The 20,818-nt window shown below is 35.4% G+C and overlaps 1 protein-coding gene across 1 annotated transcript in view; it reads left to right on the top strand.

Annotated features, from left to right (window-relative positions):
* The window catches only part of Ola1 (Obg-like ATPase 1), a gene marked incomplete at its 5' end in the record, with an annotated part of 154,139 nt that overhangs the window by 69,186 nt on the left and 64,135 nt on the right, over positions 1-20,818 (top strand). The window contains 1 exon segment of the mRNA XM_013518794.1: positions 9,877-10,052. Coding sequence (XP_013374248.1) covers positions 9,877-10,052 — 176 coding nt within the window.

The raw sequence follows: 20,818 nt of genomic DNA on the forward strand, positions 1-20,818 counted from the left end.
ATTTCTGAAATTTGCCTTCTAGATCCTGGCACCATTAATTAGCAGTTATAAAAAAATATTTCTAGAGTTTATACCCAGTGCCTTTAAAATCTTAGTGCTTAACTTTCAGCAAACACTTGGTAAATGCATCTCTTAATATTTATATCAACTGACTTTTACACACTTCCAATTAACTGTCCACATTTCATTTCTTCTCAATTTTATACCATTCTTCTTCCCCACAATACAAAAAAGTCTTTGTAAATTCTACTGTGTACTTTTTATATTTGGCCACTTTTTAATTTAATTTAATTTTTATTAGTACATGTTTGCAGTATATAATGATCACATTCATCGTTGCTTACATGTACATAACAGTCTTAATTGTTTTTACAACAACTTGGCCACTTGCATGTCATTTTTACAGCTAGAACCGGAGAGTCTACTGCTCCATTTCTAACATTAGTCTCTCTCCAAGCCATTAGATCTTATACATAATAGAATCATTTAAAGAAAACATGAGCAAACAGGTAAGCAAGAGCCAGATCACAAGACCACTTCTTTGGAAATCTACATACATAGGTATTTTATCATCTAAAAGAATATCCATCACTAATAATTAAGGAGTTCAGAAATAAAGAGGTTAAAAAAAAAAAAAGAAATAAAGAGGTCAAACATAAACTTTTTTTTTTTTTCCTGGTACCGGGAATCAAACTCATGACCTCATGCTTGCCAGGCAGGCCACTGCATGCCACTGAGCTAAATCTCCAGCCCAAACACAAACTTTTGATACCTGTTATTGCAGTCTATGTATATTTTACAAGTACTTCCCTTCTTAGTTAATTTATGTGGTTGTTAGGCTTAACACTGGTTACTTTGAAATGATCATTGAGTATCTTATTGGGTATCCTTTGCTGTTATGTGCTACATGTTTTGCTACATGTAGAATATAGTTTGTCTCCTACAGCTTTTTTTTTTATAAAAATCTTCTGAGTGCTAATAAATACTTCAAACATTCATTCATAGAGTCCTTTATTCATTACCTTTCCTTATACTAAATTGAATATTAGCTCAGATGCAAGTACTGGAGAGACGTGTAAGATACAATCCCTGAGCTCAGGTAAGTAGGAGTAGAATCATGTTGTAACATGTGATGTACATGCTATAAGTCATATGAGTAGAATAGAAAGATCACCATAGCAGTTCACAGAGAAGGTATGGTCAGAAAAAGGCATCACTGTGAAATATCATTACAGTGACAATTTAAAACTGAAAGTTAGTGTACATGACCTTTTGAAAGGCAGAAGTGGAAGATGAAAAATGGAAGCATTCAGTTTTGATTAAAAGTGGGGTATTATGGCTACCAACATTAGAAAAGTTAAAGCTCTGATTTGATGTTTAGTCTCTTTCTTGAATGGCAGGGAGTTCACATGATCCTTCTATTCACTGCTAGTAGTAAAGACAGAATTCTAGTTTTTCTATTTTTTTCCTCCTTACAGTATTACTATATGGAAAGGTATAAAAGTGGATTTTCTCAAAATGCATAATTAGGATAACATTTAACACAGAAGTCACATTTAGAGTAATATATTTAACCATCATTTTTATTCTACTTTATTCCAAAGGAGTCTCTACAACTTTCATACAAACCAAAGATTGTGGAGATATTTTAGATCCAGATTCCTCCAGAATTATCCTTTTGATGAGGGGAAATTAAGATACTCATTTTAAGGATGAATGTAATTTATAATAGGAAGAAAGAACGTATGCGTTTGAGGTCCAAGAATGGGAGGGGACCAAAAAAACAGTAACAGTTACACACAAAGAACTTTCAGGACTTAATAAGTGGGTACAAGAGCTTGATTTGAGCTGAGGATTTGTGAACAGTGGTGGTTGTAAGGCTGGAAGGCAGAGCAAGGCCAGTTTATATGGGGATTTTTCTACTGTCAGGAGACTACAAGATGTTTTAGAAGTTAGGAAAGTAGTGATATGGTTATTGAGAAAGGTAAGTAGAACAGAAGCAACTCGCTCAATGTTGGAAGTAGGACAGAACCCCAAAACTAATTCTAAATACTATTGATTAAATTTGCCTTCTATACCTTTAAAGTATGTATTATGTAATGCAAAATAAGGAATAAAAATCTTGTTGAGAGATGAGTGCTAGTTCTCACTAAGCTGCTTTTTTTTGGCCTACTTCTTTGGAAAGAGCTGATGGTAATTCAGCAACTAAAAATATAAAATCCTTAAACAATTGAATATAGTTAGCCACAAGTGTTGGCTCAGGGTTATAATTCATAACTTTTAAGTGACTTTAAGGATTCCTTAATGCTACAGATATCTAATTATAATATAATACCAGTAACTGTTAAGCAGAATTTTCTGGTACTCTATACATTTTGCTTTCTTCTACACTAATATGAATTGCACTTTTAACATTTTTCTTGTCTTTATGCCTGCTTCTTTTTTGTCTGTCTGTATCTCATCCTTCTTACCCAGTGTTTTATTTTTGATTCAGTGTTTAAAATTTTTTTTTAAATTTAAATGAATTAATAGTAGGAGAAAATAATGAACAGGAGCTTTAAAATTTTTTGAAACCTGACTGACCACTTTATCATTCCCACCTGTAGTAAATATCTGTCTCAAGATTGGGAATTATTTTTACTTGCAGCATTTCCTGATTGCTTCCATATAAGTCAGCTACTTTGTGCAAAAGTTTTACTTGAATAGTTTATGATTTCTTTAATTTTGGATTGGCCCCTCAGCCAGCCATGTGTATTTGACTAAGATTTTTGAAAAGTCAGATCAGTGTTTGAATATGTCAAAGAGATGGTAGTTTTCTTCCTTTTTGGCTGAGATTTAGTTTTAGATCCTTATCCTGGGATGAGAGTAGAGGGAGAAACAAAACAAAAGCAAATTCTATTGGCTATGCGTAGTTCTACTTTCTGTTTTAGTGTAATACAATCAGCCTGCAGCATAGACTGGATTATTTTAGGGCCGTGGCTTTATCTCAAATAATAGGATTACTCTGGAAAAAATGAAGGTTGAAGACTTCAAAAACTACTTTTCCTTGATTGATTATTGTAAATAAGGACAGCCCATTAAGTCCAGTTAATACTGTTGACTTTATGCTTTTGTATCAAGTAATCAACAGTTTTTATGACTAGACTAATTATATCCATTTTTATATATTTACAGATGTTTGTTTTTCCACAGATTAAGAAATATGTCCACTTAAAGTAATTGAAATGTGATTGATATAGCTGTCTTCATTTACTTTAAACTTTCAAGGCTAGAAACTTAAACCTACATCCTTTTTAATAGAATTTTGTTAGCAGAATGATTTATTCTTTTATGTATTCCAAAATTTGCATTGTTCTCTGTTATCATTAAAAAAGGCAAATTAATTTTTTGTAGATAAACATTAAAATGCCCTTCTCCCACTTATAACTTAAGAAAAGTATTTAAAACTACACATTACATGTAGTGCAGAGATAGCTATTACAAGCTTGAGGTCTAATAATGAATTAAATTTTGTTTTTGCTTAGATTGTTTTTATGGTCAAACTAGGAAGGAACGTTAGCCACATTAAGACTAAAGTTTTAAAGTGCACCTATAAACGGAGGCTTAAAGTACACTTTGAAATCAGACCATTTGGAGGGTGCAATAAATAGCTTACCCCTGCTCCCTTAAAAGCCACTTTTCCTTCTCCATGCAAGAATGAATATTTGTCCTGTCATGCATGGAAAATAGTATCTTGTAGTTTCCAGTATTTATAGTTGAAACTGTAGCTGTTAAGTCAATTGCCAGTGCGTGTTTGAGAACATGCATGAGATCTTGGGTTCAATTCCCAGCGGTACAAAATAAATAATGCTCCTGCCAACTCCCTCCACTTCAAACAATAATAAGCTGCTGGGCACAGTAGGTGTACTCAGGAGTCTGAGGGGGAGGGTCATTTGAACTCAGGAAGTCAGAATCAGCCTGGACAGCGTAACAAGATCCAACTCACTTAAAATAGTAATAGTAATAATGATAATAATAATAAAAGAATGAAGTAGAGAACTATAGAGAAGTTGAGAATCAGAATTTTGACATAAGATGGGACTTAGAAGAATGAATTAGAAATTTGAAAAGATGAAAGGTTTTTTTTAGATGAATATTCTTGTTTTGATTTTGAACATTGAATTTAATAATTTATCTTCTGCTGGTTTAGAAATATGGTTTCAAACCTTTTGCTCATTATTTGTGGATTAGACTGTAAATGTTCAAAACATTCACTACTTGCCATATAAAACAAACTGGAAAGTAATGTGAAATAATGCACATGATGTTTTGGTGCAGATTTAGTGTTATCATATATTTGTTTCATTATATAACATTATGATAATGTTATCATAAATTTTATTTATCTATAATCTATACCTTGGTTATATAATACCTTTTAGTTTTACACCTGTTTGGGCTTTTAATTTTGTTTTCATGGGGCTTAACATAATGCAAGTAAAAATCTTCCGGCTTGATATGATCTCTTACCTTCCTCTTCTCCCTCTTCTTCTTCTCCCCCTTTCTCCCTCCCCACTGCATCACTGTTTTCATCTAGTTGATACGGTTTTCTTCAGTTGTCTCACTATTCATCCTTCAGTAGCTCCTTTCAATATCCTAGCACACTTCTCATCATATTTGAAGTGTAGCAATTTCCTTTTAGCTGGTTCCTTACTTCTGGTTAGTGTTTTAAAATACTACTTTCCATTTATTATTCATTATCATAAGAATCATTGATGGCTCTCTACTAACTAGCAAATGAAATCTAGACTTAACCTTGATTCCTGAACTCCCTATCCCCTCTACCCATATAGGATATCATAAATGTTTATCTTCTTTTCCGTACAGTTTCTTACTATGGTCAACTTTCCAGTAAGCTTTGTTCATTTCATCCTTTTATTTCTTTTATCTGATGCTTTTCCCTGTTACTTGACATGTACTTCAGCTTCTTTACTTATATGTTTTTATTTTTAAATGTCTTGCTGGTTACCTGTTATTAATTATACTTATATTTAAGGTTCTTTTTAGTGTTCTTTTTTAATACACTAGTTTGTTTTTCCAACTAGACAGTACAGTTACCAAGTCCAAATCCAACTGGGTGTTATAGTGCATGCTTGTAATCCCAACACTGGAGAGGCCTATCGGGAAGATTGTGAGTTTAAGGCCTAGACTGCACAGCAAGACCCTATCTCAAAAAAAAAAAAAAGACCAAAATTTTGTTGATTTTTGTTTTTGATCCTTACAGATTTAACACACAGGTAGATAAACAAAGGAGCTTTTTTTTTTTTTACCCCAATTGAGGAACTTAAATGTAGCAAGGCATATATACTGTGATTTATAAACATGTTAAAAGGGTAGCAGTGTGTATAGCAAAGAATTCTTTATCTCTACATTACTTAAGTGGTAGAGGGTAGAAAAAGCATAAGTAAGTCCATCTTACATTCCATAGAAATGGACATACCCTCATACTGTAAAGAAAACTCTAGACATGTTATGTGGGATATTAAGATTTCCATGACAGATGGTTTACAAAGATTGCTGTGGCTGGGCCTGCTAGTGCATACCTATAATCCCAGCACTCGGGAAGCTGATGCAGAAGAATTGCTGTGAATTCAAGGCCAGCCTGGGCTGCGTAATAAGGGCCTATTTCAAAAAACCAAGGGAGGAGAGGGGAATGGGAAAAATAGAATTATTATGATATATTATGTACAGGTTTAAATAAATTCCTTATGAATATGATCATATATTACATGACCTAAAAAAAATTAAAAGAAAATAAAAAATAAATGTGTTGCTATGAAGTGTGTACTCTTCAATACATCAGGTGTTTTAAAATTGACTTCTAGTAGCTGGCTAAGGATTCTTTGCTTGTGAAAACTGAATACAACCCAAATGTAAGATGTAGTATAGCAAAGCAGTTCTCTGAAGTCCTGAATTTCCAAAGTAGATTTTTATTTCTCAAGTTCTTCACAGTTAGATTTAACATCTAAACAAAATAGAGGTTTATCCTTCATACTCAAATGTTTATTGAATAAGGTAGGCTTTGTGTGAATGAATAAATTGATCAGTCTTCAGTAACTTGTTATCATTGAGAATAGCCAACTCATCATTTCTGCCACATCATACCAAGTAATATTCTACAGAATATCCAGTGGCATATGGGCACATAAATGTTATTTACAAAGTTAATGACCTCTACAAAGATGGTTAGGTAAACTGTCAAAGCCACAACATTAGTATAAACATTGATATTTTGCATTTATTCATTTAGTAAATAAATTTTGATTAGAAATGATTTATATAACTAAAAAGATATTTTGGATTCATTTTATTTGTTGTTGCCTCAAAATATACCAGAACCACTTAGGACTGTTTTGGGTTGGAGATTTTATTATTGGGAGGTAAAAGAAGGATAAGTACTCTAAGGGAAACATCAACATTTATAGGAGAGTTACAGCAAGAAAAGGATTGTCTTAGGGACTGAGAGTGTAGCTTAGTGGTAGAGTGCTTCCAGAGCACTAGTGAGGTCCTACAGTTTGAGTCTCAGCCTGGCTAGAAGGAAGAGAGGGAGATCTGAGAATGAATGACTAAAGAAAATAGAAGATAGGAGAATGTAGTTAGAAACATGCAGTGAAAGAGGCTTTCAGTGCTCTGCAGCTACTGAACAATCAGTCATTTCTAAAGAATGGCTGTGGGTTCTTTTAAGATAGATTTCTGGTAACATAGTGGAGGTATGTGCCAGACTGGGGTGGGTTAACTTCTAATAGGTAAAGAATTACAAAAAGCAGGGTAGACAGCCCTTTCAAAAAGTTTAGCTCTGAACTGGAGGAAAGAAAGCAGTAATTGGTGTAGGAATTAATGTTCAGGGGTGACTGAGGTAATGGATTTAATGCAGAGTTATAAGTCTATTCAAATTTTGATGGGCAAGTATTAGTAGAAACAGGTGATACAAATATTAGGTGAGACAGACATAGTAGATTGAGGTCTTAGGAAATAAACAATCTGTAGAGCAAACTTCATGGGAGGGAATAGGTTCCAGAACGGAGAGGATAGATTGACCAGGAGTAGTAGATGATGTTTTCCCTTTTACTGCTGAGAAGAAACAAAGGCTGAATAAAATTAAAAGAAAGGTTTGGTTCTCTACAGATATACGTGTTTTCCCTGTGAAGTGAGAAAGGGTAGGTTATCTGCCAGGTATCGGGAGAGACGGAAAAAGCATAAGAAATTTGAGAGAAGTTAAGTTTCAAAAAGCAGACATACTTTGTTGTGAAAGGAAAACATGGTAGGATTGCTGGGTAAGAAATCTTTGTGAGATAAATAGAGCAAAATAAAAGATAATAGGAATTAGGGAGATCTTTTTCAAAAGAGAAGGGGAATAGGAGATGGAGGGAGGAAAGGGAGAGGGGATCCACAAAGGAAGAATTGAAAGGAAACAACGGAAATAGAACTTTTGCAAATGGGAAGGAGCAGGATGGTTGGGAGGGCCAAGGAATGAAAAAGCATTGAGATGTTGTGTACGTGTACCACCTCCTCACAATAAATATACTCACAATGTACAAATAAAAAATTTTTTAAATGAAAAAATCTTTGTCATGGAAGCCACAAACTTAGTTTATGGTTAATTTTATTTTATAAAAATTTGAAAAAGAAAGCTTTACTATAGTTAGTTAATATTCATATGTATGTAAATGATAAGGTACAAAATAATGTTTGTGGTAATAATGATTTTCTCCTTGTGGTTAGTTACTGCAAAATCAAGATTTTAACAAAAATTTATGTACAATTTTCTGAAAATAAACTTGTGTTGAATCAAAAATGGTTTGTGCTGGGTATATCAGTGCACACTTGTAATCCCAGCTACTCTAGAGGCTGAAGCAGAAGGCTCGAAAGTCCCGAAAGTCCCGAGGCCAGGTTGGGCAATTTAAGTGAGACCTCGTTTCAAAATCAATACAGAGGGCTGGCGGGGGGCCGGGGATTTAGCTCAGTGCCACAGCTCCTGCCTGGTAAGCGCGACATTGTGAGTTCAATTCCTGGTACTGGAAAAAAAACAAAAAACAAAAAAATAATAAAGAAAATCAACACAGAAAGTGATGGGAATGTAGCTCAGCAGCCTCTGGATTTAATCTCCACATCTGAAGAAGAGGAGGTGATGGAGAGGGGAGCAAGGGCTTGTATAAATAATATAAAACAGTGGTAAAAACAATCCATGTTCATTACAAAAAAGTTTTTGAGACAAAACCGATGAAGAAGTGTAAATAAACACAATTCCAATGCTTCCAAAAGAATTTACATTACTAAATTTGTCTTATCCACTTGGTTAAATTTAGTGTTATAAATGAGAAATTACCATTTAAAACTTGCTAAATGTGTTTACAAATGTTGATATCACATCATTGGCACCTGTAGCTATACAGGATATTTTTCATACTAAATGTCATAGAAAGCTTAATTTTTCTCTATAACATCATTTGTGTTGCTCTGACTTCTAGAAAGCTTTTATTTTTATTTTCCTATATTACCATGTCATTTGTACAAGATGTCTCAAATCCTAACAAGAAGTAAACAATATTGTGCTTCCCAGGAGGGCAGGTTTATCTGTTTATTGTGTTTATTAGTGAAATATAGTATATGTCTTTATTTCTTGTTAATTTGTTCATCTAAATTTGACATCAGTTGTATGCCAGAGATACTTCAATATTATTTATATCTTAATTGTGATCATATACTTAAATTTTTTATTACTGCTGAATAACCTATGTTAAGATGCAGGGTATTTTTAATTGTGGGAAAGTATATTTTAAAATTCTTTGTAACATGTAACAAGAATGTTTTAGTCTTTGGTATCAAAAATTAGCTTTATTCACTATCCTAGCAAAATCTCATGATTTCTGTGAACATCTCACTAAAATAATTGATACTTTTGTTGAAAATATAGGGAAATTTTAATTATTAATTTAAATGAAATTAATTTGTTCATAAGTGTGTTTATTTTCTGGCTATATCATTGCTTTCTGCTTATAATATTTCTTAGTATTTGTTCATTTTTAGTAATACTGTTCTTTGGTAATTTGAGTAAATCCCAGTTGAATTATGTTGCCACATTATGTCTTCAAAAGGGCATAAAGTCAGTACACATGCTTCAGTAATATCTGGTTGTTTTACCCTTATGTTTCCAGTTGGCAATTTGAAATTATGGCTTCAACTGCACTTTAAATATGTGATAATAGCATGTGTTTCTAATAAGGGCCAGCACCATTTTGTTCAGATAGTGTGAATGGTTGTCACTCATATATGACAAATGCACCTTCATCTGCTTCTTTGATAGCCCCCGAAAAACCATACCCTCAAATCAGGCCGATGAAATTAGCTGCTGTGTAAATTGTGTGTCTGAGTGGTTCATTATCTAATCACCGTCAGAGCCACAGTGATAAAGTAGATTGAAGCAGGGAAGAGGTCTGCCAGATGACTTCAACCCCCGCCTCCCCAAATCTGGTTTCCCTTGGAAACCCTAATAGTGCAGTTTAGAACTTCAGACTCTCATGCCTGGAATTCAGTATCTTTTAATGTACTGAACTTGGAAATGCTAGTAGTTCTGGAACATTTCTTTTTCCTTGCTGTAAACACCATAATTTTATTAATGTCAGTCAGTTTTTGAAATATTGAGGCTCTTAAACTGCTATTTTGTTGCTAATGTCCTAAGTGTTACTAAATGAGGAAAAAGAAAACCACTGTATCCTACTTGCATAGAATTTGGAATAATTTATTCATGGTAGCTATTTGTTCACCTTCTGGAAATATTTGCTCACTCTAATCATAATGACCTGTATTATTTGGTTTTTAAATTTCTTTTTATTTTAGGTGCTTTTGAAGATGATGATATCACCCATGTTGAAGGAAGTGTAGATCCCATTCGAGATATAGAAATAATTCATGAAGAACTTCAGCTTAAAGATGAAGAAATGATTGGGCCCATTATAGATAAGCTAGAAAAAGTGGCTGTGAGAGGAGGAGATAAAAAACTAAAACCTGAATATGTAAGTAAAAATGTACAGCTTTTGTAGATACTTGAGTTAATTTTTATTTAAAAACTTTAAAAATAAAGCACATAAGATACCTGATATGGTTACAGAACTTTAGAATGCAAGAATTATTTATATGCAAGGGTTATCCAAGAAATTTATTTTTTGGGCAACTGAAGGTCATGGTGATAGGCTATTTAAGGTGTTCCTAGCAAACTGTAGTTAGTAATAGTCAGTGTTTATATGGTTATGGTGTAGATCTTTGAGTTTTAGTGCTTAATAAAGTATGGTCTCATGGTAGAAAACTTACTTGATTTAGATAAATGACAATATAGGAGTTTGATGAATTTGAATTAATGATTTCCCCAAAGCAGTGGTCCTCAGTAGGAGTTGAGTGAATGAGTGTACTCTTAAGGGAGGAGAATAATTTTTACCTTCATGGAATGAAAACATACATCACTGTCCTTACTGTTCAGTTAGATTTTCTACCACATTACTAATGAATAACCCTTAGTAATATTGTAACAAATGTTTTAAAATTAGTTTTGAAGGTTTTGTTTTAAATATTATTGAATTGTCTTTCACATTAAAAACGTAGTGCCATAACTGTACATTTTCTTATTAACACCATCCTTAAACTGTTCTTGATTTTATGTATCTTTGTTATAGCAAAGATTTTTCTTTCTAATTTTTATGTATTAATTTTTAATACATGTATTTGTTTTCAGGTTTTTTTAGGAACTGTTTCATTTATCCCTTTCTTCATTATTTTTAATAAATTTGGAAAACTATGCTTGTAGTGCAATCCTAGCTATTGGAAGCTAAAGCAGGAGGATGGCTAGTTAAAGGCCAGCCTGAGTATCTTATTGAGATCCTGCCTCTAAATAAAAAAATGAAAAGGACTGAGGATGTAGCTTAGTGGTAAAATGCTTGCCTAGCATGTGCATTGCTATAGGTGCAACCCTCAGTACCACAAATAAGTAAACAGACAAACGTGGAAGAAATCAATTGCAGAATCAACTTCTTAATTTAGGAATACTCAGTAAATAAGGGTCAGAAACACTTGCACTTGGAACAGGAACACCTGTGTTCTACTGATTTTCTTAATGCTATGGAGCAACTCCAAGTTGTTTTACTTCTCATGACATCATTACTATTTCCTAGTCAAATAGGATGGAGAGGAATTTGTTTGAGGAAATCGCACAGATTTTAGGATGAACGGGAATTTGAAGTGTGAGTATAAAAAATACATCTGGGGCTGAGGATGTAGCTTAGTGGTAGAGCACTTGCCCAGATATGCAAGGCCCTGGGTTCCATTGCTAGCACCACAAAATTAATTAATTAAAGCCATTACAGTTATTTTTTGTAACAGCATTTTCTTCTCATCTCTAAATGTTTTCCTAAAATTGTGTTCAAGATGTGATAGCCTAGCTTGGATTTGTATTTACAGAAAAATCTGAAACATCTCCCTATTTGCTTTTCCCTTCACTGTCAAGCTCTTCTTGATACACAGAAAACATCATGGCCTAATTTTTCCATTTCCGAAGATGTTATTATTTACTTTTTTCTTCTCTCATATTGGATTTGGCTGTTTCAGAACAAATTATAAGTCAGTGTTTCTCAACCTCTTTTCCAGTATTAACACATCTAAGAGGATAATATTGAATTTAAACTACAATTGAATTCCTTCCTAGTGAAAGAAATAAAAATACTAATGAATAAGATTTTGTCAGGTAGACTTGAGCTTTTGAGGATCACAAACTGTTCTAAATACCTTGTTTTTTTTAAACTACATCTCCTTCTACCAACAATCAGTTTTTGCCCCTCTCTTACTGAGAGTGCATGCTATAGATCATCCTGTAGCAAACTCAGTATTTATAAATATGGCAGAACAATGACTTTTAGAATTTTATTTTTAGTTTTAATGAAAAATAGGATTTTGGTTATCTGTAACTCAGTTTGAGGAGAAAAATTAATGTTACTGAATCTTCCATTGAATGAACATCTTATGTTTCTATTTATTGAGTTGGGCACCATTGGACATTTACAATATATTAAGTATCTTCTTTAAACCATGAAACATGTCTATGTAGATAAAAATATAGATACATACACATACATAGCATATATATCTTATCTCCGTGTTCTGATTGAGGAAATTCGAAGTATAAGAGGTTTTGTGAATTTCTCTGGAAATGAAATTTTTCAATAAGATCAGTTTGGTTACAGGGCCAAATATATTTGTTTTGCTTTTTAACATCTTATTTTTAAAGTATAAAATATGACATTATTAATATATATACAGTTTAACATATACTTGTACAACAAACACTAGTAAAACCTGCTCACATGTAAATAGAACATTATTAGCACCCCCAAGTTTCTCATCACTTATTTTTATGTGATTATCCTTTTCAACTAACCAATGTTCTGACTTTTATAGTGGTAATATCCTTACTTTTTTTATACTGCCAATGTATGCAGGATCTAAAACAATATGAATTCAGTTTGCCTGAATTTGAACTTTATAGAATGGTATTGTATGTATTTGTGTGAGCATGTTTCACTCAGTATTATTTTGTACAATTCATTCATGTTACATTTATCTTTAATCCATTTATTTCCCTTGTTGTAAAATATTTTACTAAACATTCTTTTACATTCTGGCACACAGAAGAGTAGTCTTAGGTTGTATATCTAGGAGTCAGTAGAATATAGGTATATGTCAACTAGTCCATCTAATACTGTTTTCCTGGTGTATGAAAGTTTATCCTACTGTCAACACTTGGTATTGTCATATTTTTGATTCTTGGAATTTAATAGCCATGTAGTGCCATTTATGATTCTAATCTGAAACTACCTATATTTAAGGTTGAATTCCTTTCAGAGTATTTATTGGCTCTTAGGTATTTTCCCCAGTGGTGAAGTGTTTGTTCTAATGTCTTTATTTTCACCCCTTGTTTTTCTACTGAATTAATGCCTTCTTTTCATTAATTTGTAGAAATTATAAGTAACATGTATTCTTGATTCTAGACCTTATTGTAAATGGATTGTAGTTACTGGCTCCTACTCTGTAGCTTTTCTTTTTTGCCCTTTTTTATGGTGTCTTGATGAACAGATCTTAATTTGGTTAGTGTTTTGTTTTAAGAAGTCTTCCCTACTGTAAGACCATCAAGATTATCTGTTTTGTCTCCTAAAAGCTTTATTGTTTTACCTTTCGTATTTTAGTCATTCATCCACTTTTTAGTAATTTTTTTTCATGGTGGTTATTGCACTGAGGTAGCATCCAACTTGATTTTTTTGTCCACATATGGAAAGTCTGTTCCAGTATCATTTATTAAGCAGTCCTTCCCATGAAGCGCCACATCTACAATATAAATCAGAGCTGTAGCATCTTAATTATTTCCTGAGGATTGGCATGACCCCAGGTAAAATTGGCCTAGAGCAGTGGTGAGTCCCAATCCTTTTGAGAAGTGAAGAAGAAAAGGGGAGGATGGGATGAGCAGTTGATGTCACACAATCTCTGGTGTCAGGTCTGTTTCCTACACCCTTTCATCATTGACTAACAGTCCCCAGTCTTTAGTCTTGAATGGAACTCAATGTATGGTTCTTAGACCACCGTCATTACCTGGGGGCTGTTAGGAGTTTTAAGAGATGGATCTGCTGACCCATCTGCTGACCCAGAACCTCTGCTAGCACACTCAGCAGTCTTCCAAGTGAAGCTAGACTCTGAGGGTTACTGCATCAGAGCAGTTATCTTCCCTAGAGTTGAAGTTATGGAAGTGGTTTAAGTCCTTCCACCTGTAGCTCCCCTTTCTTGGTTTGTAATGCCTCATTATCAGTTAGATCATTGGTATTGTTAAGAGATTGTGTATATTTAGACCTATTTGTTATTGTTGCCTTTAGGAAGAGATTTTTGGAAGTGGAGATCTCTTAGTTATAATTTTTACCCAAAATTGTCTAATACCATAATAAAACAGTGTGACAGTGAGGCAAGAAACCAGTGTTAGCCAGAGAAATATGTTTAAGTGTTAATTTTTTTTTAAGTACAGTGATACCTTGGTTTATGAACTTAATTTGTTTTATGATTTTAGGGAAGATGGTTGCATTTGTGTTTGTGTGGGAAAGAAATTATAACTTGCTTAAAGCAAGTCACAACAATATTTATAGCATAATGCTATTAATGTAAAAATGATAGCTTTATTTTTATAAGTGCAGTGAAAGCATTATGGAAATATAAAGTTACTTGGGAAAAGAAATGGGTGTAAGAGAGTAAATGAGTGGGTGGGTGCTTTGGCTTTATCTGCTATACTTCTGTTTTTCTCTTGTAGCAGTGCATTATTTTTATATTAATTTATATTTAAGGAAATTATTTTCTTTAGGTTACCTAAAAAAAAAAAAAAGACAAATGAACGTATATTGTCCTTAGCTGTTTGTAACCTGTATTCATCAAACAGTAATTTTAGCTTTGTGCTGGCAAAAGTGTCTTGAAATATATCTGTTTGAATTTGGAAGAGGAATGTGGTGGTAGATGTGAAAATGGGTACAATATGGACACAAAAAGTCATAGGCTTTAGGGTCAGTTCTGTTTCACTAACTTGAAACATAGTAAAGGCAGTGTCATCTATAAGTAAAGATTAAGAAGAAAGTTACGAGATTTCTCAGGATTGCACCAACCCAGTGAACACACATTTAGACTCTTTCACCTTTTAACCTAGACTGTGTGTCTTAGGTTGGATTTCCTCTGAAGTAGACCTGGAGGCAAGAATTGGAGTACAGATAGTTTCTTGGGTAACTGTCTCAAGAGGCACACATTAGAATTGAAACTGGGAAGGGAAGGAAAGTAATACACAGCTTATAAATGAACAGTTTACTAGACAGCTGGCACAGTCCTACTGGAGACCCCTGGAAAGAGTATAGAAAGTTTCTTGTACTACAGTTTTCTACTGGGAGAGTGAGGAAGTTGGCATGATTATCAGCCAACTTGTATCAATTACTCATTGTGAGGTACTTTTTACTAACTCTCTGGTGCTTGATGTTGTGTGGTTGGAGCACAGTGCTTAGGCAGAATTACAGATGCTTGCCTTAAGAAGTTATCAGCATGGCCTGGACCTGTGGGAGCATGAGGGTATAGACAGCACACCACCTGTCTCTGCTCTGCATCTCTTCCCTCAGCATACATTTAAATTCTTTGTCTTGATCTATATATATTTGGTTATTTATTTATATCACAAACTTAGCAATGGTGGTGGTGTATTCTTTTTCTTCTGATTTACCTGTACTTTTCTTTATACAGAAACAGTTGGCTGGGCATGGTGGTGCAGGCCTGTAATCCCAGTACTCAGGAGGCTGAGGCAGGAGGATTGTTGGGAGTTCAAGACCAGCCTGGCCTACAAAGTGAGCTCAAGGCCAGCCTGAACTGCATAGCAATACCCTGTCTCAAAAAGACAAAAAAACAAAAACAAAAGCAAAACAAACAAAAAGACATTTGTAGGAAAAAGGATACGTCTAAGAAATATAATATTGAGGAAATAAGTCAAACACACAAGCTTAAATACTGTATAGTTATCTCTCACTTGAGTAAGGCCAAGGACAAAGAGCACAATGAAGGATGCATAAAAGTGGACAAAGTGGCTAGCTCTCTTGCAGATAAGAAAGGGTCCAACAGAATGTGTGGGAGGGTGATGAATAGAATAAAGATATGCCATGTACAGAAACCTAATAACCTAAATGAATGTAAACATTCTATGTCATAAACATAAGATTAATATCAATAAGAATAAAAATGAAGGGATTTAGAGGAGGAGGGAGTTGGGAGGGTAAGAGAAGAGGATTAAAAAAAGAAACAAGCTGTATTATGTACATGTACCTACTCCCCAAGATGATTGTAAACTGCATGTACTGCAAACATGTATTAATTTTTTAAAGTATGTATATGATTATATTAACTAGTTATTATAGGGAAGCATCTATAACTTTTTTAATAGAAAGTTTCCTTATGTTCTTTATGAAATAGTCTAAAGGCATAGAAATTTGAAAACCACTTAAAAGGTCTGACAAAAATAGGTCATTTTTTTCACAAGACATTTATCTGATTATTCTTTAATATTGCTGATCTTCCCCCTGTTCATTTAAATGTGCCTTTTCGCTTTCTAGGTAATCTTTCAGAATTCAACATTCAGGACTCTATCACTGTGAAGTTTTCATTTCTTGATTTAGATGTCATCTGAATTTTTATGTAAACAAGCAGGAAAAACTTGAGGGTGAGGATCACATATTCTGAAGTAAGGGATACTTTTTATAGTCAATCTTCTGTCTGAAGTAAAACTGAGGGGACTTTGGGGAAGATAGCAGAGTGATGAGCAGCTGCAAATCAGTCTCTCTGAGATTTGAAGTCCAGATGCTGGAAAATACTTGCAAGAGGAGAGAACTGGGTTCCCGGGACCCAGCAAGGATGCTAGGCGAGAAATGGAGCCTAAGGGGAGAGCAAAGAGAGGTACCTCAACACAAAAAGGGAAGGTGACAAACAGCACTTTCTCCTTAAATCGCAGCTTGTAGCATGAAAGAAGCAGCTCAGACCTACTGAGTCATGGTGTCTACAGGTGATTCCAGAGGCCTCCATAGAGAAACACACCAGTGGAATGGAGCAGAGGACACTGTAGGCTGCAGTGGCTGGTTCAGATGTCCCCAAGACAGCCTGACAGGCATTAATTTTTGGGAAGTGGCCAGATGAATCAGGGACTCAGAGCAGTAATGAGTTGGCCCATCTTGCGGCTCCCAGTGGTGAAGGTGTGGGAGATACCCAGGGTCAGGGAACTCAGTTCAGGCTGGCAAGAGGCACCTAGAGTGTTGTGGGTGAAACAACTCAGATTCCAGCCTCACAGCAAAAAACGAGGATCAGCCTGAACTTCAGGGAACAGAAGGTTTATAAATGCAGCCTTGCTGGGATTATCTGCTACCCCACTGCAGTTCTCCTTCAGGGCTTGCTGGGCTCAACCAACACAGATTTGCAGTCTGTCTATCCCATTATCTACCAGTGACAGCAGAGATAGGCCCTGAAGTGGACTTTTTTTTTGCTTTGTTTTCTTTTTCTTGATTGATTGTTCCTGTTTTTATGTGAGTGTGAACATTGTTTTTAGTTTTCTTGTTTTGTTCTTTTGTTTGTTTCTTCCTTCTTTCCTTCCTTCCTGTCTTTCATCACTTTCCCAAAGCCTGGATAATCTTTCTTTGACCTTGCTTTTCAGCTCTTTCTCTCCTGTGTCTCTATTTTTTCCTGTTAACCCTTTTAAATTTTCTCCCCTGAGAGTAAAGTCGTTCTATTGATGGGCTGTTTGCTATATACAAATTTCTGGTTTGTTTTAGATTTTGGTATACAACTACAAGTCTTGTTCATACGGTTAAAGGTAGCAAGTTAATAGTTATCACAGTTCATCATTCTCTAGACTGTGATGGATGCTGTCGTTATTACTGATTGTACTACTTTAACCAAGGTGACATCGTCATTCTAGTAAGCTGTTCTTCTTTGTATCCAAAGAATGAAATTGCTTGAGGGTCATAAACTGTACTGAAGGCCAGTACCAAAGAACTAGTAGCTAGACAAATAGGCAGCAACTTCTCAAGCCCAATAAATTGAAGAGGTAGGATCTTGTAACAGTTTAGGGTTTTGCTAGCAGAACAATATAATACAGATCACATATTTTATAAGATTAATAGTCACCCAAAGAATCACATACAAAAAGAGAATGCAGGAAATCTGTCCACATACTGAAGACTAAGGAATCTGGCTGAAGGCCTGGAGCCCATAACAATGCCCCCCTGAGTCCAGCTGGAGGCCAACAGCCCACAACAGTTCCCCCCACGAGTCCAACTGGAGGCCAAGAGCCCACAACATTGTCTCATGCAGGCCTGTTTCACAGATTTATGCTGGGAAGGCCCAAAGGTCAATGGTGGAAGCTATAAAGTCTATGCCAACAGAACGAAGGATCTGTGCTAGCAGGCTGAGGGATCTGAACTGGAGCCAGGAAGCAATGCTCAAAGTAAGAATGAGAGCTCTCCTGAAAAGTACCACAGCCATCTTCCGCAGCAGTGAGATCTCTAGCTCCTCTGAAGATGAGGAAAACTGAGTTCCCATCAGGAAAACCAGTGCAACAAGCTTCTCCAGGAGACTGAGCAGTGTACTGTCTTCACCCCTGGAGCCAGGAAACGATGCTCAAAGTAAGGACCAGACCTCCCCCAAAGTGAACCAAAGCCATTCTCAGCCACAAGTCCTGAGCTCCTCAGACAATGAGAACAGCTGAGTTCATCAGGAAAGCGAGAATGACAAGCTCCTCCAAGAGAACCAACAGCTCCTCACAGCTTTTAACAACACCCACTAGCTTCTCTTCTTCTCTAGTTCTGCTTCTTACGCTGCTGGCAACAATCCTCAGGTGAGCCTCCTACACCCAACACCATGCTTAGTTCAGCTGGATGTTACAAGTTGACCACCAGTTGTCAATCCACCACAACACCTCTGAAAAGTAGTCATTTCCTAAGTTCTCAATACTGGCGATACAGTTACTGTTGTAGTCAGGGTTTGCAAGGGAAAAGATGTAATACAGGACACATAATTTATAAGATTATTTTATAATATTCACCCAAAGAGTCAGTGTAAAAGAGTACAGGAAATTTGCCCATACACTGGAGACCCAAAGAATCCAACTGAGAGTCTGGATCTCACAGCAGTGTCTTGCATGAGTCCTGTTGAAGACCTAGAGCCCACGGCAGTGCCCCCCATGAGTCCATCTGGAGGCCAAGAGTCCACAACAATGTCTCACGCAAGCCTGTATCAAGGATCTGCACTGGGAAGGACCAAAGGTCAGTGGTGGAAGCTTAAAGTCTACCCCAGTAGGATGAAGGATCTATACCAACAGGCTGAGGGATCTGCTCTGGACCCAGGAAATGATGTGCAGAGTAAAGACTAGAGCTACCTTGAAAAGTACCACAGTCATTCTCAGTGACAGTGAGGTCCCAAGCTCCTCTGTTGATAAAAACAGCTGAGTTCATATCAGGAAAACCAGGGTGACAAGCTAGTACTGGAGAAGCAAACAGCATACCCTCTTCCCCTCCAGTTCTCTTTTTATGCTGTTGGTAGCAATCCTCAGGTGAGCTTTCCACACCCATCACCATGTTGGTTCAGTTCATCTGGATGTTGGCTACCAGTTGTCAATCTACCACAGGTACCTATTATAAGTAATTTACAAGCATCAATGCAGAAACTAGAGAGAAAAGACAAGAAAAGAAAAAGAGGGAAAAGGAAAAGACATGGAATCAAGATGCAATTCCATATGTTGAGCTCACCCAAGGCAAACCCAGGGGGCAGTGAAGTGAAACAATTGAAAAGCCATCCACTTGAACTCTCTGAAATGGTAACAGTGGAAGTAATAGAGTAGGTGAATGAGGCTCTAGAAAAAGTCTAATTAGGAATAATCTCTCTAAAGAGATAACTATAATGAAGAATATGGTTAGTGACTCTAGAGTATATACAGATTTAAAAAAAAAAAAATGAGGAGCTTAGGAAAATGATGGAAACCACGAACACCGAACATAGGAAAGAAGTGAAACCCATGAAACATTCAAACAGATACCCAAGAGATTAAAAATTTTACTGAGAATATATGCAACAGAATGAACCAATGTAAGGACAGAACATCAAATCTAAAAGGTTTGCAGTTATGGATCATAAAAAGACAGATCTCTTAAAAATAGCAAGGGACTACAAAAAAAATCAGTCTAATAGCTGCTAGATGATGGAAAGAATAAAATGAGATTGATCAGAGCCAATGAAAGAACCAGGAGATAGTGCAAACAACATAAAACCTGTTCATAGAAGTAATGGCAGAAAACTTCCCAAGTATGGAAATAGCATTTGATTTACACATTAGGCATATGGAACTCCATTTAGCTATGGTCCAAAAAAAAAAAAAAAAAAGGCCAAACCAAGCACATAGTAATCAAGATTCCAAAAATCCAGCAGAACAGAATATTAAAACTTGTTAGAGAAAAGAAACAACCTATAAATGAAAGCCCATTAAAATCACAGCAGACTTCTCAACACAAAACTTCAAGTCAGGGAGAACTTAGAGTGAAGTATTCTAAGCCCTAAAAGAAAATAACCTCCAACCCAGATTGATGTACTGTGGTAAACTATTTTTCAAAATGGATGGAGAAATAAGATACTTCTATAACAAAGAGCAAGGAAAGAAATTCATGGCCACCAAACCAGCACTTGAAAATGTTCTGAAAGACATTCTAAAAAGGGATAATAAAGATTACAGTTCCATGAACTCAAATAAAATGAATCAACCAGGCAAGGCAAGCAAATAACAAGAGGGGAAAGAAAGGGAACTGACAACAGGAAGAGTACATGACAAGGATAAGACAATGCCTATGAGTTGTAGCCATCAGTGTAAGTGGTCTCAATTCACCAGTCAAACAAATCAGAACAGCTCAAGTAACAAGATCAACAAATGTTGCAAAGAAGAAACATGTTTAACTCAAAAGTTCATAGACTGAAAATCAAAGGATTAAATTCCATGTTTAAAGGATACTCCATGTGACAGGAGCCCACAAAATAGCAGCGGTACCTATTATATTTGCAAACAAAGTGAATTTCAGGCCAAGACTGATCAAGAGAGATAAAGAAGGTTGTTACGTCCTTGTCAAGGGAATATATAGTCACTGTCTTAATTACTTTTCTCTCATTGCGAGATCGAATACCCGACCCTAAAATTAAGGAAGGAAAG

Source organism: Chinchilla lanigera, unplaced genomic scaffold, assembly GCF_000276665.1.
Source record: "Chinchilla lanigera isolate Chin_1 unplaced genomic scaffold, ChiLan1.0 scaffold00048, whole genome shotgun sequence".
Lineage (NCBI taxonomy): Eukaryota > Metazoa > Chordata > Mammalia > Rodentia > Chinchillidae > Chinchilla > Chinchilla lanigera.